The sequence below is a fragment of the Pollachius pollachius genome (genome assembly GCF_949987615.1).
Source record: "Pollachius pollachius genome assembly, chromosome: 6".
Taxonomy (NCBI): Eukaryota; Metazoa; Chordata; class Actinopteri; order Gadiformes; family Gadidae; genus Pollachius; species Pollachius pollachius.
The window spans coordinates 23,401,676-23,427,534 of NC_136939.1; the positions used below are offsets into that span (position 1 = coordinate 23,401,676).

General features: G+C 47.0%; 1 protein-coding gene across 1 annotated transcript; it reads left to right on the forward strand.

The window, feature by feature from the left end:
• Nucleotides 1–2,953: 2,953 nt before the first annotated feature.
• On the forward strand, nucleotides 2,954–25,859 carry LOC307076616 (TSC22 domain family protein 1). Its single transcript, XM_079737671.1, has 3 exons — nucleotides 2,954–5,489; nucleotides 23,301–23,352; nucleotides 25,235–25,859. Exons 1-3 carry the CDS (start codon nucleotides 3,607–3,609, stop codon nucleotides 25,550–25,552), a joined length of 2,253 nt encoding a protein of 750 aa, XP_079593797.1. The 5' UTR covers nucleotides 2,954–3,606; the 3' UTR covers nucleotides 25,553–25,859.

The following is a 25,859-nucleotide window of genomic DNA, read 5'->3' on the forward strand; positions in this document are numbered from 1 at the left end:
TGCATGTGTGTGTGTGTGGGGGATTCAACCGTGGAGTCTGCTGGACTCTTCTCTGCTCCTTGTTCAGAGTGGTGAAAAAAATGGAAAGAAAAGAGTATGCCTCCACTTTGTTATAATGTAAAACGTTGACCAGATAAATGCATTAATTAATGATTAATTAACCATTAATAAGCAAACTAATAAATTAATAATGGTTTGCAATCATGCATTTAGAGGCAGCCAACCTAACATCTGAATCTGTCGTTTTTGAGAGAGCCCTTACTCCAAATGAGCCAACTGGGATTTACCGTATAATAATCTTAAATACTTACATCAGAAAAGACACTCTTGAAAAACGTTGCTTGCAGGGCTATCAAACAAGGTGCTCGCCTGGCTTTTAAGATATATTATGGGCTTTGAACTTTTTCATTTTAATTTAAAAAAGATTCATTAATGAAGAATTCCTTGAAATCGAAGCTTCAATCGACTGGTGGATTTAAACTGCAGCAATGGTTTCTATATCGAGCAGTAGAGTACAGGACAGCCAGCATATTTGAAGTCCAATGTCTGGCACGACAGAAAAAAATGGACACAAACATAAATTATATTTTGGAATTTCTAAATGTTTGTTCCTCTAAGGATGACCAAAGTTAACGTACCGGACTCCTAAACAAGTTACAGGCATTTAAAATGCATTTTAATGCATGTACATCCAGAATCACATTGTGAAATCCACTCTGAACCCATCAATATGTGAAATCCCATAATGGTCTACCTCAATCATTGTTATGTACATGTAGTGTATTACCTGAGTACACACAGGACTTCAATCAATCACACAGGATTTTGAGGGAAATAGTTTTGAAAATAGGTGACAAATAAATCAGAGAATCACAGTGATTTGTATATGTGAGGTGTATTTAAACAGAACAGACAAGTTCATATTTGTTGATTTGAAAGTATGTTTTTAAGACATTGACGGTGTGATTTGATTCTGATACACAGGAGAAGAATAACTTTAATTTGTCGTCAGGTTTTGCATATGTGTAGCACTCCAAATAAATTAAACATTCCACTGGTTTTAAATGCTGTTGTGCTGTAATCACTTGTGGGAAGTACTGGTTACCCAATTAAAATATTCACAAGGCATTAGGAGGTAATGTAAACCTCACACATTCCGACTCTTCATCATCTCTAGGTCATTTAAATGGATCAGTCTTCTAACGCGGGAGTACTATATGGTTGGCCACAAGGTGACGCTGTTCAACATATTGTATTTTACACAAATGCCTCCTCACTGTAACCTCTCAACACTTGCCAACCAGGGGGGCAAAAAATGCCTTCCGTCTGGCTGCTATAACGTGGTTATGTCATTATTTAACAGCAGCAGTGGATATAAAATATATATGCCTATATACGGTTACATTACACGGAATGCACGGAAAACATTTCTGCCATCATGGCATGCGGCGGAATTGATACAATTATAGAAAATAGTCTTTGCCAATATTTAACACATGTACAAACTTAAGTCTGACCTGTGATATTGTTGTTGGACTAAAAACGTACTAGTCTTAGCCTGTATGTTAGGAATTATACACAAATTAAATCAGTTAATTTATTTAAGCTTCCAGAAATTTACTGGGGGCTTCCTGGCTTTGCATATCTGAATCGTTTTTCTGTGTTTTTTAAGATGCTTTTCCGGCGTGCGTGCGTGTATGTGTGCATGCATGTATGTATGTGCATGTGTGTGTGTGTGTGTGTGTGTGTGTACGTATGTATGTATTGTACAGTATGTATGTATGTATGTATGTATGTATGTATGTATGTATGTATGTATGTATGTATGTATGTATGTATGTATGTATGCAGGGTGCGATTTGTGAAAAAACCAGAGGGGGGGATAATTTTGAGAAACATTTTAAAATGTTTCAAAATGAAGACGGACCCTGTGTATTTTGGTTGTTAATTATTACGATGTAATGGTGAAAATACTTTGGGTGGGGGGGATAATTTTTATCCCCACCGAGGATAAAAATAATTCAGCAGAGGGTAGGACGTGTAAACCAGAGGGGGGGATAATCCCCACCATCCCCACCGGCAAATCGCACCCTGTATGTATGTATGTAAGTAGGTGTGTGGGCATGTGCGTGCGTGTGTGTGGGCATGCATGTATGTATGTGTATGCGTGTGTCTGTCTTGTTTGTGTGTGTGAGAATGTGCGTGCATGCGCGCGTGTTTGTGCGTGCATGCATGTACAAGTGTGCATGCGTGTGCTTGTGTGTGCATGAAACGTTTTTAGTGCTGTTTAAGACAGACAGGTCTGTTTTGGAGTTTATCCATAATTCACCCGACATTATCGACCCTTTTCGTGACAGATACCTCGCCTCCCTTCTTGGCACCTGGCCAGCTGCACTAGAGCTTTCGCCCGAAGTGTGGGAGGAAACCACACGTTATCATGTGCCAATGTCTTTGAAGGACAGGCTCGGAGTCATTCCGACATGTGGACAAGACTTGTTCTAGTTGCCTAACAGGACCTAACAGGAGGAATCCGCTGCAAAGACAAGATGTGTATGTTTTGCATAATATGTCATGAAGAAGCATTTTTCCAATGTCCTTTTACATTAATTAACAAACCACTAGAGCCAATTCCTCCTATGCAGACCACACCTGACCTGATTGAATTGTCACTATAATTCTCTATAAAATTCCGGAGGGTGGGCGGGGGGAATGACAACATTACAAGTGCGCATGCGCGTAGCTGGCTGCTACTGGCTAGCCGAGGTAGGGAAGGGACGCAAACACTACGAGTGCGCATGCGCGTAACTAGCCGCTACTGGCAAGCCTACGGAGGGAATGCAAACACTGCGAGTGCGCATGCGCTTAGCTAGCTGCTCCTGGCTAGCCGAGGGAGGGAGGGAATCAAACACCACGACTGCGCATGCGCCTAGCTAGATGCTATTGGCTAGCCGCTCCTCGCGTTTCACCGGCAATGATACGGCAAACGTTGGACCAAAAGGGGGACACCGTCACGTATCTAGCGGACCTCTCCGTAACACGAGTGGATTGATAGCGACACGGTGACACCACAGCCGTTCTCGATTATTCGTTACGTTTTAAAACCCGTCAAAAGTACCATTCCGAATTCGGGCTGATGTGATGATTTCGTTCAGCGACGCACACCGGCTCGGCTGACGCCGGATGGCTTCGGCGTACGCACGAACGAACGTACGAACGTTGTTTTTTTTGCGTGTTTTAAGGTCTCGGTGACGGAAATAAGCCCGAATTCGGATTGTAACTTCTTTGGAAAATCGCAGTTTTTGGGTCGCGTGACTCGATCAGCGATCGTTTTAAAGCGCTCGCGGGCGACCCTACGCTAGGCTAACGCTAAGCTAGGTAACATCCGTCTCCACGTCAAGGTACACCTTTAATTCTTTGTTTATTTTTGTGCAAAAACTCAAAGCAGCAGCACTTGATCAAAGGGCCAAGACGCACACGTCGGTCTGAACCATTATCTGACTGTCCCTCTTGTTTTAATGGATCATTCCCCTTATGGCTCGTTAGCATCGCCCCGGCTAGCTCACGTTTGTAGCTAGTTCTTCACGCCGGTAGCCTCGTTCTCTAGGAATGCACCACCAGGACTTCGCGGGGGAATCCGCCGGGACCGGTGGCCGGAAGATGTCGCACCCGTCCGGGTTCCACCATCGGAGGGGAAGCAGCAGCGGTAGCGGAGGCGCGTCTGCGCCTTCTTCCGCGGCAGCGGGGGGCGGCGGCGGCAACGCGATCGCCGGGGATGAGGGCAGCGGCGGCGGGCCCCAGGCCGGGGGGTCGTCCTCCCCGGGGCTCCACCACCACCAGCTCCAGTCACAAGCTGCGGGGGCCCAGATGAAGAAAAAGAGCGGCTTCCAGATCACCAGTGTCACCTCCGCGCAGGTCAACGTCAGCGCCAACAACAGCCTGGCGGACGACACGGAGAGTTACGACGACATGGACGAATCGCACACGGAGGACCTCTCCTCCTCCGAGATGCTGGACGTGTCTGTGTCCCGGGCCACGGACACGGGCGTGCCTGAACGGAGCTCCTCGGACGAGACGTTGAACAGCCTCCACGGCGTGGACACGCCGGGGCTGGCGTCGCCCAACGAGCCGCTGCAGCCCCAAGGCGCGCAGGCCTCCATGGTGAACGGGACCATGCACCAGCACCAGCCGCCCACCCACTTCCCCCATCACCATGGTCACCAATCAGACCTTTCAGAAGGCGGGACCCCCTCTAGCGCTGCGTCAGCCAACCCCAGCCCGGCCATGATTCCTAATTCCGGACCGGGATCCGGACCTGGGAAACCCAATAGGATATCTGTGTTGAATACCGTTGCTGGGACAACTGCTCCCCCCACCGCCTCCGGTGCTGAGAACCGAACACAGACTCAGATGGTGAACCCGGGCCCCCCGTCCGGTACCGTGGGAGTGAGCGCTACGGGCCCCACCGGGTACGACGGGGCTTCCGTGGTGGGAGGGACCACCCCCGCGGCTCAGGCCCAGGCCCAGGCCGCCGCCCCCAACGGCCAGATTCAGGCCCCGCCGGCCCCCGCACCTACCCAGCAGACCCAGGCCCCCACCGGCTCGCGCTTCAGGGTGGTCAAGCTGGACACGAACTCGGAGCCCTTCCGCAAGGGGAGGTGGACGTGCACAGAGTACTACGAGAAAGAGGTCCCCCACGCGGCCCCCGTCCCCGAGACGCCAAAGCCGAGCGAGGTGCCTCCGGTGGCGGATACGGAGGCAGGGAACCAGGGTGTCGCAGGGGCGGGTCAAGGGCCCATGGGGCCGCGGCCTCCGCAGACTCTACAGCCGCATCCCCAGGGGGGCCAGGACTTCTCCAGCCCCGGCGCCATGCAGAGCCCCCCCCAGCCGCTGGGCCTCAATACGCTCCACGCCCAGATGCCCTTGCAGGACCTCGGTAGCGGAGGGCCCCTGATGGCGGGCCAGGGGCCACAGGCGGGGGGCCCCAACCAGGGGATACCCCACCAGGCGCCGTCCCAGATGGGCTACTCTACCGCCGGGGTCCCCGGGCGACAGCCGGACTTCGTCCAGCCCACGGCGCCGTTCCAGAGCCAAGTGCCGCCCCCCGGCGTCGCCATGGCGATGGGGCACGGGGGCGGGGCCCAGCCGCAGCCGCCCCCCCAAGGCCAAGGGCAGGCCTTTACCCAGCCCCAGCGTCTCCCCGCCCAGCCACAGCACCGGCCGTACCCTGCCGCGCACGGAGCCCCCTACGTGCCCCTGACGGCGTTGCAGGCCGACCTGCAGCCCCTCCTGGCCCACGGCACGGCGTTCCCCCCTGGTTCCGTGGGGGGCCGGACCAGCCACCTAGAGGACGCACAGAGGCTGCTCTTCCAGCACCGCCTGGAGCAGCAGGCGGCCGGAACCCTGGCCCACATGGGCATGGCGGTGGAGGCCAGCGCCCTGATGGTGGCGGCGGGGTTACGAGGCCAGCCGGCGGACGGCGACGACGACAGGTGAGTCCCCCCCCTTCCTCTCGTTGGTGTCTCTGTCTGCGATTGGCTGGTGAGGGTTAGTCTTCTTCTGTGATTCTAAGTGAGTCCAAGTTTTCTTCTTCTCACCCCTTTTCGAAAGGGTAAAGCAAATTTTACAGTTTATTTTCATTTGCGGTTTTCATTGTTTGTAAATATTTCTCAATTGTAATTGTAAACTTGTTTCCTCGTTTTATTTGATTGCATATTTTTTGTTCAAAATACAAATATTTTCAATTCAATTGGCCGGTGAGGGTTAGTCCACTGTGCTGTGATTGGCTGTTGAGGGTTAGTCTTCTGTGATTGGCTGCTGAGGGTTAGTCTTCTGTGTTTGGCTGCTGAGGGTTAGTCTTCTGTGATTGGATAGTGAGGGTTAGCTTTCTGTGATTGGCTAGTGAGGGTGAAGGCCAAACTATACTACTCCGGATCCGGTCTCCATTATTACGGAGAGCAAGGTTCCCCGGGATGTTTGATACGCAATACAATTTGCCGCCCGATTGATCTTATATGTTGACTACAAACCATGTAAAAAGTTTTGTAATTAAACTTCCAAAGCCTTACTAATCCTTTTTGGTGTTATATTGGTCCTTAATGTGCAAAGTAAACAATGTACAAAGTAAATAAGGTGCAAAGTCAAACCGGAGAAGTGATTCCGGAAATGCTTTTGTTAGAGGACCAATCACAGCCCTTACCTTCTCCGTTACTCAACAGTTAAAAAATATCAGATGCGCACGTAAGCTACGAAGAGGTTCTCCGACAGGCTTCTGTGATTGGCTGCTGAGGGTTAGTCTTCTGTGATTGGCTGCTGAGGGATAGTCCTCTGTGATTGGCTGCTGAGGGTTAGGCAGTGTGTTAACACTGCCTGTCTGTTACAATCTCTCAGTGTGTAACACATTGTCTAACACATTGCCCAACACACTGACAATTATTCTGTTGAATAAGTGAACCGGTGAATAATCTAATGTGTAACGAGACCTCGCTCATATTAAAAGCAGACCGGGGTCGAGTCAGTGCAGTGGGGGGGGTTCAATGTGCTGGTTTTGGGTTCCATCCCCCCTAACGAGCGAGAGGTCCTGCGTTCGATTCCCGAATGCACACAACCCCTACCTGTTAGCATACTGTAGTATTGATTGACCGATATATAAGACATTTTTTTCATGTTTCGGACGATTTTATTTAATTTTTTTCTTGCCCGGCATGACGGTTCACTAAATGTTCCTTTTTTAAATTGAGTCTTTTAGCATTTGTTATCATCATTGTCATTTTATGATGTAAATTGAGGTATCAAAAGCAGAATTGGCTCCAAATATCGGCTGAAGAAAATCGGCAGCCAGTATTGGTCATCGGCTTAGCCTGATGAAAAAAGATTTGTATCAGCCATAAAAAATCCATATCGGTCGATCCCTATTAACGAGCCAGAGGTCTTGCATTCGATTCCCGAATACACACAACCGCTACCTGTTAGCATACTGTAGCGCAAAGGCTGTTTGTACGCCGTATCAGGATTCACTATGTGGCTGAATGGTAAACAAGCAAGTAGTTTCCACTCTGCCTTGTCTGTTTTGTGTGGTAGTTTGTTTGTGTAGTTTTTTCCGATAACGGGAATAATAAACGGTGTGTGTGTGTGTGTGTGTGTATGTGTACAGGGATGGCCCGGAGCGAGTCTGACGCTAGGAAAACCCAAACGTAGGTCGATAGCCGTGTGGATGGAATCAGGAGGTTCACACCCAGTTCACAGGACTCTGAGCTTGCTTGCAGAGGCTCAAGGTTAGCAAGCAAACTAGCTACCCCCCCCCCCCCCCCCCCCCTTCCTCTTCCCCAAGACCACATCATGTGACTCAGCAGGCAGCCCACAAGCAAATCCTTGGCAGTGTGTCGTGTGTTCGGTTGCGTGTCGTTTTGTTGTGTGTTCAGGCGTGCGGAGGTGCAGAGTCACTGAAGGGTGCTACTCCAGTTGTGGGGGGTGAGAAGGAATGACCCCCAAATCCGTTATTTGGCCTAGCCTGGTTCTGATGTTGACTTATGAGCGGCTGTCATCGTAGGTCGTCGTTTTGTGGTGCAACCCGTTATGACTCTCTCCCTCCTTACCTCTCTCTCTCTCTCTCCCTCCCTCTCCCTCCTTACCTCTCTCTCTCTCTCTCTCTCCCTCCCTCTCCCTCCTTACCTCTCTCTCCCTCCCTCCTTACTTCTCTCTCTCTCTCTCCTTACCTCTCTCCCTCTCTCCCTCCTTACCTCTCCCTCCTTACCTCTCTCTCTCTCTCTCCCTCCCTCTCCCTCCTTACCTCTCTCCCTCCTTACTTCTCTCTCTCTCTCCCTACCTCTCTCCCTCTCCCTACCTCTCTCTCCCCCTACCTCTCTCTCCACCTCTCCCTCCTTACCTCTCTCTCTCCCTCCTTACTTCTCTCTCTCTCCCTACCTCTCTCCCTCCTTACCTCTCTCTCTCCCTACCTCTCTCTCCCCCTCTCCCTCCTTACCTCTCTCCCTCACTCCTGCTGCGAAGCACCAAGCTCGGCTGGAGGTTTGTGTGGCTCTCTCCTCTGTCGTCTTTGCTGCTTCTGTCGCAGCTCTGTCTCTCTATCCCTCCCTCTGTCTCTTTCTATGTCTGGCATTGTCGCTCTCTCTCCCTCTCTCTCTCTGCCTGTCTGTCTCTCTATGCCTGTCGCTCTCACTCTCTCTCCCGCCGTATCTCCTGCTGTCTCTCTTTATCACTCTCTCTGTCTCTCTCTTAGAAATGATTTGACCTTTGACACCGGATGTGACGTAACAAGCCCACCCCTAGATTTACAGTACAGTACTGTGTGTGTGTGTGTGTGTGTGTGGTGGAGCTCCATCCAGCTAGCGGTGGATGTAGCATAGCGTCAAGGTGTGTGGCGCACTTCCTATAGATAGGACATCGTTCCTTATAGCGCTCCCAAAAATTAAGCATGATCAGGGTTTTCCCCTGGGCAGAAAGTAAGTTAAAATACTATTTTTCAGTCAATGGGAGGAGGGCAGAGCCCTCCCAATATTGCTCAATCACACCTTTGAACCTTCGTTCAAAGGTTTAACAAATCAACACTCTTGTATTTTCAATAATCTGAAAACAGAATTTCAATTACCTTTTTATACTTTTTTCAAAATCACAGTTTAAGTTCCATGTCGGCTGGTTTTTAGTTGGGCTCATTGATACACGCTGAGGTTAGAGCGCGAGGACGTGCAGGCAGTATTGCTGTCAAGTTATTTGTTTCCAACCATTTAAATTTTTTAAATGATGTGCATGTTTACATTGTTTATTCCATTTAGACTTTTGAACTCTGTTCAAATCCCTTCACTTGATTTAAGCCATTTAACATTTCTTGATGTCTTAATCTATGTGGCTTTATTAAAAAATACTTTCAACCTCACTTTGTACTACAGCACTCAACGCATTTTCTACAGGAAATGCATGTATGCAGTTATTGCATGTTTTACGTCCTAACACTTCTTGTATGTTTGTACGTCCTGGCAATTAATGTACACACTTATTGTATCTTCATACGTCCTGGCACTTAAATAGTACTGAGCATCATGTAGCTTCTTATCCTAGCTATCGTTGTTGTATACAGGGAATGGGTTAACCTAGTGATTGTTAGTGCTTTGCTTGGTTCTATAAACATCTTGACTCTACCGACAGCGATATATTGTTGTTTCTCTTTCTTCGAACAAAAGTACTTATAGTAAGTTGCTTTGAGTAAAAGCGTCTGCTCAACGCCCTCAATGCAAAAGTAGATCTTTGAGAACACATATTTTGCATGTAAAGCTTGACACTAAACATGGTGACCACATGCATACTAACCAATGTATTCAGTTTGCTAACAAGAAAAGAATGAAAGTGCTCTAGCTGACAGCACCACATAGGGTAGTTTTACTGTCTCTGGGACCCTCGGTGTCAACTCGTTCACTTTGAGTCGCCACTTCACCCAACGGCATCTCCGTCTTCACATCAGCTGAGAATTCCCCAACCAGGGCTGATCGTGAATATGTCTGGCGCAAATTCAATGACAGCCCTTAAAATGGCAATGTTATCTCATGGCAGGGAAGGTCTTCCTTCTCTGTTAGAGAGGTTTCTTAATATTGGCGGTCGCCTCAGTTCGCCTCAGCTCACCTCAGGTTGCTGGTTCAATCCCCGGCACCTCATAGTAAGGCTGAACGATTTGGGATAAAAATCGAATTGTGATTATTTTGACCAATATTGCGATTTAATAAGCGATTTTTTTTTTAATCTACACACAAACACAGGTGTGTGTGTGTGTTCCTTATGTTTTTCATTATTCTCTAAACAAGCAATAAATCATTCTTTAGTATGACCAACACAACATTGGAAGCAGTCAGCATATAAACTGCTCTTTCCTGTAGGCCAGGCCGATGTGTTGATATGAATTCATATTATAACATCTTTATTTAACTATTGAAATGTGAAAGAAAGTAACGATAACAAATCGTAATTTATTTTATTTTTTTAATATATTTCAATCAGAGCCTTTGCGATTTGCATATCGCGTTCTATTACATCGCGATTTCAATTTTAGTTCAATTAATCGTTCAGCCCTACAGTGACGAAGGCTGCGTTAAAGTCGTGATGTTGGTTTTTACGCAAGATACCCCTGCGACGTGGGTCAGTGACGACTGGCATGCGTCTGAGTTTTGTTTGGGATACATAACCTCCAAACACTATTACCCCCCCTCCTCTTGCCAGCTGCTGCGGTGTTGCTGGTCAACACACGGGCGCTGACGCACTCTCTGCTGTCGCTGAGGACGGACACGGACACCATGTGACCTCGCCCGGCCAATCGGGTGGCTGGCATCAGGGAGGCGTCTCGATCAAAGCCTCGGCTCCATGACTTCACAACAAACAGCCAAAGTGACCCTTGGCAAAGTTTCTACGGAGCATGGAGGCTTGTCGCCTTGACTACAGGCGACCGGGGATGTCATTGAACCCGGTGCCCTTTCGGCTTTGGTCTTTTAAAGCATCGTCGTACTCTGTTCTGTTCGTCATGAGACAGACTAGTAGCGTAGTCATGGTGTCGCTGACACGTTGTGACACAGCTATGCGCCGGTTTAATGCTAATCTGGCACGGCGGCTAACCGACCCCGCTAGTCAGCTGTGATCTCGTCTGTGGAGAGCCAGAGGTCATGAAAAACGGTTTTCATCCTCCACGTGATTTGCAGCCGGGGTGCGGCGTGCGTGCGTGTGTGTCATAGCTGATTAGATCACTTCCACCAATTTAAAAAAAAAAAGCCAGTCACGTTATTATCTAACAGGTGTGTGTGTGTCCCAGCGATCACTAGTCTCACTCTCCAGGTTTCACCTATTCATAAAAACCCAGTGAGGTCACGATGCAGCTGTTATCTAAAACATTGTACGGGCCGTTCTTGTAAATGCAAACTCAACATACGAGGGATCTCTGCACTGTGCCCTTGATTCTCAAAGCTGACGAACAAACCACACATTACAATAATTGGGCTATTTTGACTACAAGGTAGACTGCACAAAGTACTAGATTCATCCAGATGTTTACTTTTTGCTTATGTAGCGGGCAAGACAGAACGCAGCGGGCAACGGTGCATTTTTGGCAGACCTCATTAATTAGGGCTGAAAGATTTGGGGAAATAATCGAATTGTGATTATTTCGACCGATTTAGTATGGGATTTTATTATTATTTAAAGTTCCTTATGTTATTATTAATGACTAAACAAGCAAAAAATCATTCTATAGTATGACTAACACGACATTGGAAGCAGTCAACATTTAAACTGCTCTTTCTTAGCCTATTTGTTGAGATGAATTGATGCATGAATTAATATTATAACCTCTTTATTTAACTATAACTGTAAGAAGAATCTAACTGATCTCGAGTCAGTAAGAGTTACAAGTTACTGTTTTTTCACAGCCCTGGCGATTTGCAAATCACGTTCTATTACATTGCAATGTCGGTTTGAATTCGGTTAATCGTTCAGCCCTAATTTGAATGCGCTAAATCTGGGTAAAGACAAATCGGTGGTGGGTTTGGTGTGAAAGGTGGAAGCCTCTGGGAACAACTCGCTCTATTCCACGCTGATTTGTAATCAGGGGAGACTTCAACACACTGACAGTTCCTGTGGATAGTATCAGAGTATTACATTGAGGGCATTTTGCTGACGCTTTTGTCCAAAGCGACTTACAACGGTTCACACACTGACGGCGGTGGCGACCACGCAGGGCGACAGCCAGCTTGTCAGGGGGAGACGTCTTGCTCAGGGACACCTCGACACTCTGCTAGGAGGAGCCGGGCATCAAACTAGCAACCTCTCCGGTTACAAATCCACCCGCTCTACCTCCTTAGGGTAAATCGACCCCTAGAGTTACGCACTCATCGTGGTGTGCTGGCATCGAGCACATGCCCTCATGTTATTTCGACGGGGATCCGATGGCATTGCCTTTGTTGTCAAAGCAGAACCCTTGCTGTTATGGCGAAGAGGATAACAAATGCAGGGTATGGATAACCTCTAGAGTGAGAAGGCTTGTCCTGTTGAAGCCTTGATACAGCATTGACATCACAAGATTCTGCTACTAAAGCATGGGTTAAGAATCCTTCTGGCACGTTAATCAGTATGATTATTTACTTCAGAAGGGCGTATCAGACAAAGCAGAGTGGTAGTGATGTTAGATGCTACTTGAGTTGGATATTGACGTTCGAAAAATTATTCATTTTGAAAAGGCTTTGGCGATATCTTCTTTTACCGTGGTATATCTCCATAAAAACTCCCACTTTTATTCAAGTTTTCAGCTATGCTAACATAATTGCACAAGGGTTTTCTAATGATCAATTAGCCTTTTGACATGATTAAACAATGTACAATTAGAACACAGGGGTGATGGTTGCTTGAAATGGGCCTATGTACACCTATGTAGGTATTCCATTAAAAATCTGCTGTTTCCAGCTAGAATTGTCATTTACCACATTAACAATGTCTAGACTGTAGACTGTTCTAATTAATTTAATGTTATCTCAATGAAAAAAACTGTGCTTTGCTTTTAAAAATAAGGACAATAAATTACCCCAAACTTTTGAACGGTGGTACATTTGAGAAGGGCGTATCAGACAAAGCAGAGTAGTGATGTAGGATGTTACTTGAGTTTGGATGTTGACGTTGTAAAAAAAAATGTAATTTTGAAGCGTATATGGCGAAGTCTTAATTCACCGATATTAGTTTAAAATATCATACAATAACCCAAATGAAATGTGTAAAAGATGAGTGGTGGTGATGGAAGTCATTGTAGTAGCATGTACAACATTAGCTAGCCTACAATGCTCTTAAGAATTGTGCCCAAAGAATAACGATAGAATAATGAGATTAATAAATGAGCGCCTTTCTTCCAAAGATTTGGTCTGAATTTCATTTTGTCGTTTGCGATAGTTAAAAAAAATGTACCAATATGGAAAGTCAGTTTAATCTGTATTGTCATTTAAGTCACTTTAACATGCGCTGTTTTTCGAGCTAGTGGGATAAGCTTCGAGACAACGATTTTATTCTTGTATCCATAGGGTTCATTTTCTACGCGAGACCCATAGGGTTTATTGCATTTTCACCAGGATATTTTGTAGCGCAGGTTACTTTGTAATTCTAACTGTGTAGAAATATTAACCTAACGATGGCTCTTTAGAGAAAGAGTGCTGCTGCCCAACTGTCTACTGGGTCAGTATATGCCATCACTATCATTGGGAGGGTGAATAATGTTCAATATCCAATATCTTACTCACTTAAAAGGACGTAAACTGCAATTGAGTGATTCCGAACTCACCTATTTCAGTCTGAACAATCCAACGGCGAATATTCCTTTGTGGACGGTGTAGAGATACATCCTGCTTGAAAACCTTGCCAAAATACTAGTACCTATATAATAAAATATGTATTCATGAGATGAAAACGTTAAATAGAAAGAAGATTGTCTGTAATTTGGACTGAATCAAAGGTTTTTAAATCATACCTTTGTTATTTCTAAGAACTCCTGATATACTGTAATACCGTTATACCACACATGCCAACTAGTTTCTATCTTTTTCCTTATGTACTCAGACAATTTTGAGTAAAAAACTCAATTGATGCTATCTAAGGGAGTTGTTTCTTGCCCTCTGAGGGGTTTTGGGTCAGGGGGTGTATGTATGTCATATATGGCCTGGTAAGCCCGTGTCATAAATATTTAGCCTATTAAGCCCTTTGAGGCTGTACCTATGATTAAGGGTTATACAAATACAATTAAATTTAATTAATGTGCTGTAGGCCTGTGTCCATGGATGTTTATCGTCATTTAGCTACATGTGATATGAGCTTTCAAGCTAGAGACCTCAATTCCAGTGCCTGGTTGTGGCAGTGTCCCCCGTTCCGCCACTAGATGTCACTGTAGAACCATGCAAATGCCTACTGTCATTCTGTGGGAAATGAGTGTATTCTCCTTTGGACATGAGAACCGCTCGGTGCCTGATTCTCAGTAGAGCGTGAGGCCTTCCTGTGAAGAACAACACAGGACGACCCAAGGAGGTCCCCCACACCCTACTACTGTTACAGAGCATGGATAAACAAAAACATGGTGCCTCATCAGTCTCTCTCGCTATCCATCTCTCTTTCTTTCTTTCTTTTTTTCTCTCTCTCTCTCTCTCGCTATCCATCTCTCTTTCTTTCTTTCTTTTTTTCTCTCTTTCTCTCTCTCGCTATCCATCTCTCTTTCTTTCTTTCTTTTTCTCTCTCTCTCTCTCTTTCTTTTTTTCTTTCTCTCTTTCTTTCTTTCTTTCTTTCTTCCCCCCCCACACCGTTGGTCGGCTTTGTTTATTCTGAAAGCAGAGCCATATGAGAGACACACACTGCGAGACCGCCTAGCGAGCCAAAGCCAATACCTAAACACTGCCATGTTGCGTGGCTGTTGCATCGTTTGATGCTGAGGTTGCATCATTCGGTTTGTACCATGACATTCACCTTGGTTCACTCCTAGAGGACGCTAGCCCGGAGGGTACCGTGTAGGCACCTCACCCAAACTGCTCCCCGGAGGAAGGTTGCTAGTTCAATCCCCGGCTCATCCTTAGCGGAGTGTCGAGGTGTCCCTCAGCAAGGCACCGCACCCTCACCGCTCCTGACGAGCTGGTTGTCGCCCTGCGTGGTCGACTCCACCGTCGTCGCGTGAACCGTCGTAAAGGCTCAGTTGTGGTTCCACTCAGACGCAGTCCTGAACCTGTTTCGATTCTGCATCGGGTTAACGTCAGCGGACCATGACGCCCTTGCTGCTGCGTTGCCTCGACGAAAGGTTACACCTTTTGGGAGGCGCACGTCAGGCCCGCAAGGACGTTATGGGTCTGTAAATCCCCTTGCGTTGCGAAAAACGTGGAACCATAACTACGATTTAAGTCTCTTTGGATAAGAGCGTCTTAGAAATTACCTCAATGTAAATGTGGATGTTCCTGTTCAGTCCCGTGTTTCTTTGGAGGAACATGGGGCCGTTCGGAGGGGTAATCTCTTCATCTGTGATGTTTGCTCCGAATGAGAAACGTCAGCACGGCATCTCAGCCGTCTCCGCCCACCGCTCCCAGAATGATTTATTTAGTTAGGCTGCGGCCCCTCCTGTGATGATGATGAAGCCGCTGAGGTTGTGATGTGTGTGGGGGGGGGGTGGAAGAGAGAGAAGAGAGAGAGAGAGGTTATTTTATATATTGTCAAAATGTTGACATTGGCCGTCGTTGTGTTTGGACTTTTTCAATATTTAATGTTGGTTCTCAGTCTGCTCTGTGTGGGTGTGGGAGGGTGTGAGATAGAGGGGGAGAGACTATTGTACTATACTGCTACTCTACTATTGAGATACACAGAGGAGAGAAGGAGGGAGAGGGGTAGAGAGAGAGAGATATTCTGAGGAGAGAGGGAGATGCAGTAGTCAGTCAAGAGACTTGACTGTTGTTATGCTGTGAAAATAACAAGAGCCCTTATGTTAGGTTAGGCTGTCCTACTGAGTCGCTGTGGTTGGGCCAGACTCGGAAGAGAAGCTCTTCCTAGTTATTCAAGCGGTAGAGCCCCCTCTCGCTCACTCACTCACTCATATTTTTATATATGATCCAATATGTTGGGTTGATGTGATGGCGAACGTTGATTTGATTACACAAGGCTTTGCGTTCCGGGGAGAAGACGGATTCACACGGTGTGTCGTCTCCTGTGTGGTCTTATTAGCGTGCCTTTGCCAAGAGAATATGTCCTATTCCAAAACATGAACAGTTTGAGCCTTTGTTTGGGTGTCTCTGTGTTCCCCGGCTGTGACTATGAGGTCTGGCTGATACGAATGAGGAAAGGAGCCACTTTGCATCTGTCGAGTAGCTCAGGAGGCAGAGCGGGTTGGCTGGTAACCGGAAGGTTGCTAGTTCGATCCCCGGCTCCTCATAGCCAAGTGTCGAGTTGACCCCGAGCAATGCCCCCCTGATCCTAGACTCAAGGTTGCTAGTTCGATCCCCGGCTCCTCCTAGCTGAATTTCGAGGTGCCCCTGAGCGAGACGCCTCACCCCGACTGCTCCTGGCGAGCTGGCTGTTGCCCTGCTTGGTTGACTCTGCCGTCGGTGTGTGATTGAACCGTTGTAAGTCGCTTTGGGTAAAAACCTCTGCGCTTTCAAAAGGCATCTTGTAAGGGATATTAAAAGATTGTTTTTCTTTCGGTTTTCACTTTCCTCAAACATTTATGGATTTAATGTGGGTAGGAAATTAGCTAATTGACATCAATTTCATTAGTAAATGTGTTGTTGAATATTCATTTGTTGGTTCTTAAAAAATGGATTCATCGGGTTAGTGCCTCTCTCCGGTTTTGAGCGGAAAGAGACAACAGCTCGCACCACTATTGGAATGCAGCCGATGCAGAAGGAAGCGAGCCAATCGCGACGCAGTAAAGGAAGCAAAGCCAATACGACCATTCACCATGACGTCACTATACGTTCTTCCGGGTGGCAAAAGCCGAAGCGTTCTCCGACCACTAGTAAACAAACTCTTCCATGTCATTTGACCAGGGCAGAGAGATCGAGAAAACAGAGTAAATTAATGATTTTGTTCTTGCGGGCCGCTACGGGACGTCTCATTAATATATATGAATATTATATTATATTAATATCGTTTTTGTCATCATTTCAACTTCAGATCAACAACAATGTTTTTAACTATGTAACTATGTTTACAGTAGCCGGCTAGAACGCTTCAAGTCAGTGGAAGCCGCTCGCGTTCTGCCACCCGGAGGTATCTTGACGCCTATTGTTTACAAACATTCTGAAATGCCGTATAACCATACAGGAATCTGGCGTACAGAGCGAGACGGCGAGGAGAAATAGGCCTTGCACGCCCCCTCGTGAGCAACCTCTCAAAGTGTGTGTGTGTGTGTGTGTTTTTTTTCCAGGTAGCGGTCATTATTGTAAACCTTGTTGAACGCTGGTGAACTCCCCTAACCCCGGGCCTGCCACTAATCATGTAGCGATCAACACTTTCAGTCTCGACCACAATGCGATGGTGAAGACTTTGTTTATGGCTATTTATTTGATTATACATCCTGCTTCAAAACTTGGCCCAATGGTAACCCAAGTCACAAGTCATTTTTGGCTCGATAGATTGAACCCTAGATATTGTAGGCAAGGCAACTTTATTTATGTAGCACTTTTCAAACATGAGGCAGACTCAAAATGCTTTACGTTAAATTAAATAAAATAATAAAATAGTTAAAGAAAACAAAGGCAAAATAAAAAAATGCATATAATGAAACCAATAAAAAAGAACTAATTTAAAATGCAATATAATATGGTAATTCATCTGAAAATGTTGATTCGATATATTAGGATTGTTCAACCGAAGTTACAGTAAAACCTTTGTTCGACTTCCTCTTGCGGGGGTCCTCAAGAATAACCTCAATTTTTACAAATGCACACATAATACGTTTATGAGTTTTGTGTCTTGTTAATGATTTTGATTGATTTGTTTACGGGTTCAACCATTACCATACCCCTCAGTGTAAAGCTACTGAGTCCTAGAAAAGGGTTTATTATTGTTGTTATTATTAGTTACTATGGTTGATTTGGATGAGGCTGTTGATTGGCTCGTCCTGTCCGTGGTCACCGCTGGATGCAGTCTGTACGGGCGTAGTGTCGTGTGCTGCCATGTGCTTGGCGGTTATCCAACCATCGCTCAGAGCATTCATACGTGTTCGAATGAACTGGTTAGGTAATATCTGGGTCAGCCCCTCCATTGGATTCACACGCATGCCTGCACACACGCACACTCACTCGTGCACACTCACTCACTCACACAAACAGGGCAGCTTTAGGAAGCTGGAATCAGAAGCTGATCTACCATGAATGGACACTTACTACTACTAGTATTGAGCACCAGCTATGATGTACCGTCTTGATGTCACATTGTCATTGTTCGAGCAGAAAATCAGGAAAAAATTATAATAAAGTATTCATGGTCTCAAACCTGGATAACCTTGAGATGAAACGTCTTACCTAGAGTGTGAAAAATAATACTAAATAACAAAAATAATCTTTAGTTCAGAATATTTTAAAAGATTAAATTGCACACACATTTTTTTAATGTTCTTGTTTCCCTTGACGATTTTGTTTAGCACTTGATTAATCTTTTAATATTTATGGTTAAAATTGCACAAATTAATTCACTGTTCTTGTTCCAGGTGTCATTTTGAAAATCTGCTTGTTTATCAATTCTATAATAATATTTAGTGTTTAATAAATGATGGTTTAATGTAGTCCAGAGTCTGTACTACTAGGATTGTGAATTATCACATGCGGCACGTGGCTCAGGAGCTAGATCGGGTTGACAAGTATCCGGGAGGTTTCTAGTTCTATCCCCGGGTCCTCCTAGCAGAGGGTGGAGGTGTCCCTGAGCAGGACACCTCACCCTGACTGCTCCCTGACGAGCTGGCTGTCACCATGCATGGTTGATTCCGCCGCCGTGTGAAAGTGTGCGTGAATGTTCGGCAATATTGTACAGCTCTTTCAATGGCCACTGGCTAGAAAAGCGCTTTATAAATGCAACGATGCAGTCCAATAATACCTTGCTAGGCCCTCCATATTTGACTTTCTTTCTATCGTTCATTCATACTGGCAATATGATTCGGACGGATCAGATAACATAAACCTTGTGGGTGTTCTCCCCAGGTCAGAGGCGTCACTGCGTACGATGCAAAGTGACGTAGGTCACATCGGGCGGCCATTTTGTCCTAGCCTCACACCGGCACTCTTTCCGATCGGTCGAACGAGGGGAAGGATGGTAGACTCTTCCCTCCGTTTGGCAGCGTCCCCTTGCCTGACTTTGGTACGGTCTGTGCTCTGCGGAGGTCCACAATTGTGTGTGTGTGTGTGTGTGTATTCGTTCCTGAGGGTCAAAGCTGATTTTTAACATTTGAACCGTTAACATTTTTTTCCATTCAAATAAACAAGAATTAATGGACGGAACTAATGTTGGACACCCTGAAGGACATTATCCCGCTTATACCATGGTCACTTGCCAAAAAAAATAAATGAAGACCATTCATTTATATTTTCATGCGTTTTACAATCCAAATATAAAGTTTTTCACAAGCCATAACTTTGTTTCCCTGGTAACGCCTGAGGGTGTGACTAATACCTGGAACAATCATTACCCTCCCGCAAGGTTCTTATGCAACGGAAACGTTGTGCACTCCTCCAGTAAATAGGACGGACCTTAGATACGACTTGGCAGCGGGAGGTATTCTAGTCCGCTCAGCTATGAGCCAGGGGTTGTTGTGTTTTCATTGCTGCTGATCTACTGCCATTCTCCGTTGTTGACAAACAAGCAGTTTTTTTTAAATTTCCCCCTTAACTATAAACCATACCATCCTGTGCCGTACCGTGACTTCAAAACCGAGGTACATACCGAACCGTGACTTTTGTGTACCGTTACACCCATAGTGTGTGTGTCGTCACGTTTGCCGTTACATGTTTTATGCGTGTGCTGCGGCCTCTCTGCCTCGGTTGTGTTTAGTCCTGTGTGCGCACTGCATTGTGGGTAACATGTTGACGACGTTGGTGTGTCGTTATGCAGTCACCACGTCGGTGTGTGTGCGCGCGCGCGTCGATTTCCGCGTGGGTGTGGGAGGGAGGAAGGGAGGGGACATGGTCCCAAGTATGGCTTCACAGCATCACCAAATCTCGTACACCATCCACACTAGTCGCTTGGGGTGGGGGCGGAGCTAAGACGCCTTAAGCCAATGGGAGATGGAGAGGAGGGGGTGTGTAGGTGGGAGGGTCGATTGCCGCAACGGGGGGAGGGGGACGCACACAAAGAAGCCAGAAGGTGAGCCGGACACGAGCGATTCTGATTGGATACGATGGAAGGAAGCCCCTGGATTCTCTGGTCGCTGATTGGTCAGATTATGGGCGAGGCCGGGCTTAGCGAGGCGCGTGAGGGGGTGTGTGGTCGCAGACAGCTCACCCCATTGGACGGATTAGCCTAATCGCCGCTGACGGTTAACATAACGACCGGCGCTGGGAGGGAGGCGGGGCGGATCTCAGCCAATCGGGATGGTGGCTGTGGATGAGACGCGTAGGCGAGCATAGGGTGCGGCCGGGGGAGGGTGATGGGGCGATGAGAGGCGACACGCGCACAAACACACACACACTTATGTACGCACACACATACTTACACATACGCACGCCCGCACACATACAAAAACACACGCACATACAGAAAAACACGCATTCCCGCACAGACGCTTACACAAAAACACACACTTACACACTCACGCTTGCGCACACACACATAAAAAAACAAAAATAGAACACACACACATAAACAGAATACACACATAAACACCACAAACAAAAACACACATGAACACAACACACCACACACACACACACACCCTCCCGGTCGCTCCATTGTTAGCTCCGCAGGCCCAGGGTCACCGAGCTGGGTGACCAGCCCATTGTTGTCGGCCCGTTGTGGGGGGGTGTCGGGGCGGGGGTCAGTGAGGACGGGCTGGTTGTTGTTTTGAGAGCAGGGTGGCAGCGGTGGGGTGGGTCTGTGGGGGCCGGAGGAGGGAGAAAGGGGGTACTTCCTTACTGCACCGACAGCGATGTATTGTTGTTTCTCTTTCTTCTGACAAATGTACTTATTGTAAGTGGCTTTGGATAAAAGCGTCTCCTAAAAGCCCTAAATGTAAAATGTTGATGGTTCTAAATGGGGATAGGAGACGTGATTTTGGCTGGTATGGTGGGGGTGTACTCTAGGGGTGTACCTACAGGTGTGGAAGATGCTGAGATCTTTGCGAGGGAGTGTGTTTTAACGTTGGATGGGACATGAGGTATATCTCTCTTCTTTAGTGTTGTGTACAGGCTCAGCCGTGGGTCAATTCTGCGGTATTTTATATCTGATTGTACATCTTGATCGTTTGACTCGTTTAAATCAACGAAATGTCAGAGTACATGTCTTTAGCTTCATGGCATAATTGCTTCAGTAATATTGAGTCAAAATTGTTATATCCAACCTAACTCTACTCTCCTAACGTTGCTGATTCACTCTGCCTCACTGGCTAAAGCATAAGCCAGTCAGTGCTTTTTACATTCCATAATCACTATCTGCCAGAGTCATCCATTGTTATATATTTGACTTTAATTTGAAATCAGGATCAGAATCGTCCTGAAACAGCCTAATCGGTGCATGCCTAGTGATAAACCTATATTACAATATGATACGATCATATTGTAATATATGCTGCTCACACCGCAACACAGCCTCATCACTAGACCTCTGAAGAATAAGTCCCGCCTCTTTTTCCATCTAGTTTCCACTGTAGTTTTGGATTGTCTGTGCCGTTAAAGTAGCATTAATAAATGCTGCACCGACAATCCAAAACCCCAGTCGAAACAAGATGGAAAAAGTATGTGGTTCAAAACGTGACGCAGCTTTTACTTCTTTGCCACCTACAGTTTGTTATGTACGATCATTCAAAAAAACGCTATGTTATTTCCCATAGACATTTGACCGAGGGAACTGGAGCCTCGGAGGCGGGACTTATTCGTCAGAGGTCTATAGACAGGCATGTGTCAGTGCTCTGAGTATACAATGGCCTTAGCATACTAGGGTCCTAAGCATGTGCGTAGCATGTTAGCGCAGCCTGCCAATAAAGATGATAGCACATCGGCGACAGAAAGCCCACCCCCTTGATCTGAACTGGACTTGTTAGCATTAAGGAGACTATATAGACGTTTGTGAGACGCACACACGTGACATACACATAAACAGGTACACGTACGTAAACACACACACACGTACACACAAATTACACATACACACTTACATATACACATTTACGTATACACACACATAAACATACTTGTATATACACACACATACTTACATATACACACATACACACATATATACATACGTACACATACTTACACACACGCAAACACAATGTGCATTTAACGTTTTCCAAGGTTGTCTTTTGGGATGCGTGTTTATTCTATGGTAATGTTAAATCACGGTTGGTTCATTGGGAGTGAGGCATCTTTCTTAAACTACACATTCAGATATGGTTGTCTGGCTTCCTCTAACTTATATGATGGCAACAAATTAATGTAGTTCACGTTTTACGTTATTAATATGGTTTTAAATAAAATATAAAACGTTACTATTTAAATTAGTAATGCAACGTCTAATGTATTCATCTGGGAATAAATAACAAACGCACAAATGACCGTATACGCCGCAAATATTTAATTATTAGTTATTATCAATCATCTCATCCGTGTGAACGTGTGACGTTCCGGTCCAAAGCGGTTGAAAGGAACTGCAGGTTGTGGGAAACGACGGACACGCGCACGCTCCTGGGCAAGCTCACGCGAATGCTTCTCGGGTCACGAGCAGGCTCCCCGGCTCAGTCAGCCAATCCGGTGTCGCCGTGGCCCTGTTGTCTTGCATAAATTATGCACTGAGCTCGCGCTCGCGCTCTGCAGCTTTCCTAGGCTCGCGCGGTTGCAACCGCTTCTCTCCAGTCTTTGTGTTCAAGCGGTGCCCAAGCAGGCTGTTCCTGGGGTCGCGAGCGCTGTTTTTTTTTTTGCGTCTCGCTCCGGAAAAAATCCGGACACACAGGCGGCAGCAGGCAGCAGTCCCTTGCGACGCCTGCCAGCGCACAAATAATGCGTTTTATATTCCGCACCTCGGAAGGTTTCTACTTTTTCGACGTTCTTTTCGTGCCGGCGTTCATGGACGGGGCGGCATGAGTGCCCGATGTTACGCGGCGTCGGCTATGGACCTCGGCGTGTTGCAACTGAGGAGTTTCTCTATCTCGTTGCTGTCCTCCGTGCTGGGGAAGGAGAGCGGCGCGCTCCGCCTCGAGCACAGGTAAATGACCGGCGGGAAAGAGACGCCCGCGAGCGTCGCGCGTGAAGGTGAACCCGAGCCGCGAGACCCTCGCGGGGAGCGCCGTGTCATTCATTCGATCAATCATTCGTTCATTCGTCCTCGATTCAGAATGTACATCCCGAGATTGACTGAGCATAACAATAAATGTTACACACACACACACACACACACACACACACACACACACACACACACACACACACACACACACACACACACACACAGAGAGCTGCGGTTCTCACGTCTATTGTCAAAGCGCAGAGAAACACTGTGTCCCCATCGCAATGTCTACGTGGGTCGTGGATCTCGGTTTCATAACCAGTTCATAAACATGTTAGTAAGGATATGGATTAAAGATGTACTTTTTGTTTTTGGTATTTCAGTTCGTCGGGAGCCAGTGTGGTGGCCATTGACAACAAGATCGAACAGGCAATGGTGAGTTGTTATCGTGTGTGTTTTATCGTCATTGTGTGTGTGTGCCCCGCGCTGGATGCTATGAACGTGATGGATTCAATGTTATGTAACCACATCATCATGTATGATTCCTACAACTCTTTCGGATATATTTTTTTAATCTTGCAATATTTGTTCCTTTAGTTTAGCTTTCTAATTTCCCTACCCAAAAAAAGGCAAATCTTAGACCAGAAGTAATTTCTGTGCCTGAATAGAAACGATTCTATCAAGAACCACGCAAAAAAACATTAAGATGTAATCTTGTTCAAACTCGCGCATTTCTTGTCCCATCTCGCTTTTTTTTTTTTTTTTGTCTCACAACGAAGTGGGTTTCCACTCCGGATGTGATTCCCTTTTTTTTTGGTGGTGGTGGTGGTGGTGGTGGTGCGTTCGCACCTGTTCAAACACTGCGCGAGTCCTAGAGATCTGTCTCTCTTTCGCTCTGTCTCTGCCGCTCTGTCTCCCTCTGTCGATCTGTCTCCCTCTCTCTTTCTCTCCGCGCGTGTTGCTAGGCAAGCCGCAGCCTCGCGACGGCGTGGTATAAATAACTCGACGGTTGATTTGCTCCTCCCACCCGGCTCAGGAACATTTTGTTCCCTCTGCGTTCACCCGGCGGGAGAGATAGAGAGGGAGGGAGGGAGTGGGGCTTGGTCCCGGGTGAGGGGGAGAGAGTGGCGCTCACGATATTACACGCAAATCCTCTCCTCTGGCGCGGAGGCTCTAGAAGCAGCAGGAGCGCGAGGCAGACCTATGTCTGGCTGCAGCCTGTAGGACATGGACATCCACATCCAACCGCTCAATGTGGATGTCCGACACGCTGCAGCCAGACCCTTCTCCGGCAGACTGCCGGGGCCGTCACTTCAGCATGTCATTTGTTGTCACCTGGGGGCGATTATTTAAATAGAAACTGAATAGAAATATAATCGAGTAGAATATACACATCTTTTCTAGTCATCGGCCACCCTTTTGTTGTTAGGATGAAGGACTTAATTTGAACAGATTATTGGTCAATTTGTGCGGCATTCCGCTGATTCAACACAACGCTGAATGAATGAATAAGTGAGTGATGAATAAATGAGCTAGCCCGCTAACGCCAACATCGTCGCTCATCATTTTCCGCACAGTGCCAAGAAACACTAGATGAGCACCACACTGGAAGAATGAATGAATAGCACGCTAACGCTTACACCAAACCTGATGAGCACAACACTGAAGGAATGAACAAGCCTGCTAGCACGCTAATGCTAACGCTAACACCATCGGTCACCGTTTTCTCCACAATGCTAAGAAATGCTAGATGAGCACTGAGTGAACAAGCTAGCTATCTAGCATGCTAACGCAGACATCATCCCGACGAGCACAACACTGAATGAACGCGCTAGCTAGCACGCTTATGCTAACGCTAACACCACTGGTCATCGTTTTCCTAGCTTGCTAGCACGAAAATGCTAACACGAGATCCGAAAAGAACATTCACTGAATGAGCTATCATGCTAACGCTATCATTGGTCCTCATTTTATGCAGTGTTAAACGCCGGGTGAGCACCACACTGAATGATTGAATGAGTGAACGAACGAACAGGCTAGCCCGCTAACTAGGGATCGACCAATATGGATTTTTTTAGGGCCGATGCCGATAGATTTTTTTTTCATCAGCCTTAGCCGATGACCGATACGCCGATACCGATTTCCTTGAGCCGATTACTGCTTTTGCTCCCTAAGAAATGCTCCAAGTCTCAATTTAAAAAAAGGAGCATTTATTGAACTCGTGTGCCGGGAAAAAACATAATCGGCTGATGCACATATATCGGTCGATCAGTAGCGCTAACGCTAACCCCCACCCTCCCTCTCCGTCTCCCCCCAGGACCTGGTGAAGAGCCACCTGATGTACGCGGTGCGCGAGGAGGTGGAGGTGCTGAAGGAGCAGATCAAGGAGCTGCTGGAGAAGAACAGCCAGCTGGAGACCGAGAACAGCCTCCTCAAGACGCTTGCCAGCCCCGAGCAGATGGCCCAGTTCCACGCCCAGGTGCAGAGCGACTGCTCCCCCACTGGGGGGGGGGGGGCAGGCGGGGGCGGGGCTGGAGGCGGAGTCGGAGCAGGGGGTGGGGTCTCAGCTGGGGGCTCGCCGCCGGTGCTGCCGCCGCCGTCGCCGGCCGTGCAGAACTCAGGCCCGTCGGCGTAGCAACCGTCACGCCGTCGCCTCGTTCCGCCCCGATGAGGAAGGTGAACGAGGAGGAAGAGGAGGAGGCCAGTGTGGGAGGGTGGTGCAGTCCCCCCCCCCCCCCGAGAAATGATCGGACGAAACCCATCTTTCGATTTTTGGGATTATTATTTTTGCACATTCGTGGTTCGTGACCCCTCCCCCATGTTTGAGAAACTCTTGGTGTGGGACACAGATACACACACACACCAAAAACCGGGCTTGTGCGCAAAGCTTAGCCGTAAAGTGTGTGTACGTTTTGTGATGCGTTCCTGACAATCGGCATGAC

Excerpts from the sequence above, each read along its gene's own strand:
- LOC307076616 (XM_079737671.1), top strand. The coding sequence starts at position 3,607 with ATGCACCACCAGGACTTCGCGGGGGAATCCGCCGGGACCGGTGGCCGG. Across the intron at positions 5,490-23,300 it reads GCGGACGGCGACGACGACAG|TTCGTCGGGAGCCAGTGTGG; the intron begins GTGAGTCCCCCC and ends TTGGTATTTCAG. Across the intron at positions 23,353-25,234 it reads ACAAGATCGAACAGGCAATG|GACCTGGTGAAGAGCCACCT; the intron begins GTGAGTTGTTAT and ends GTCTCCCCCCAG.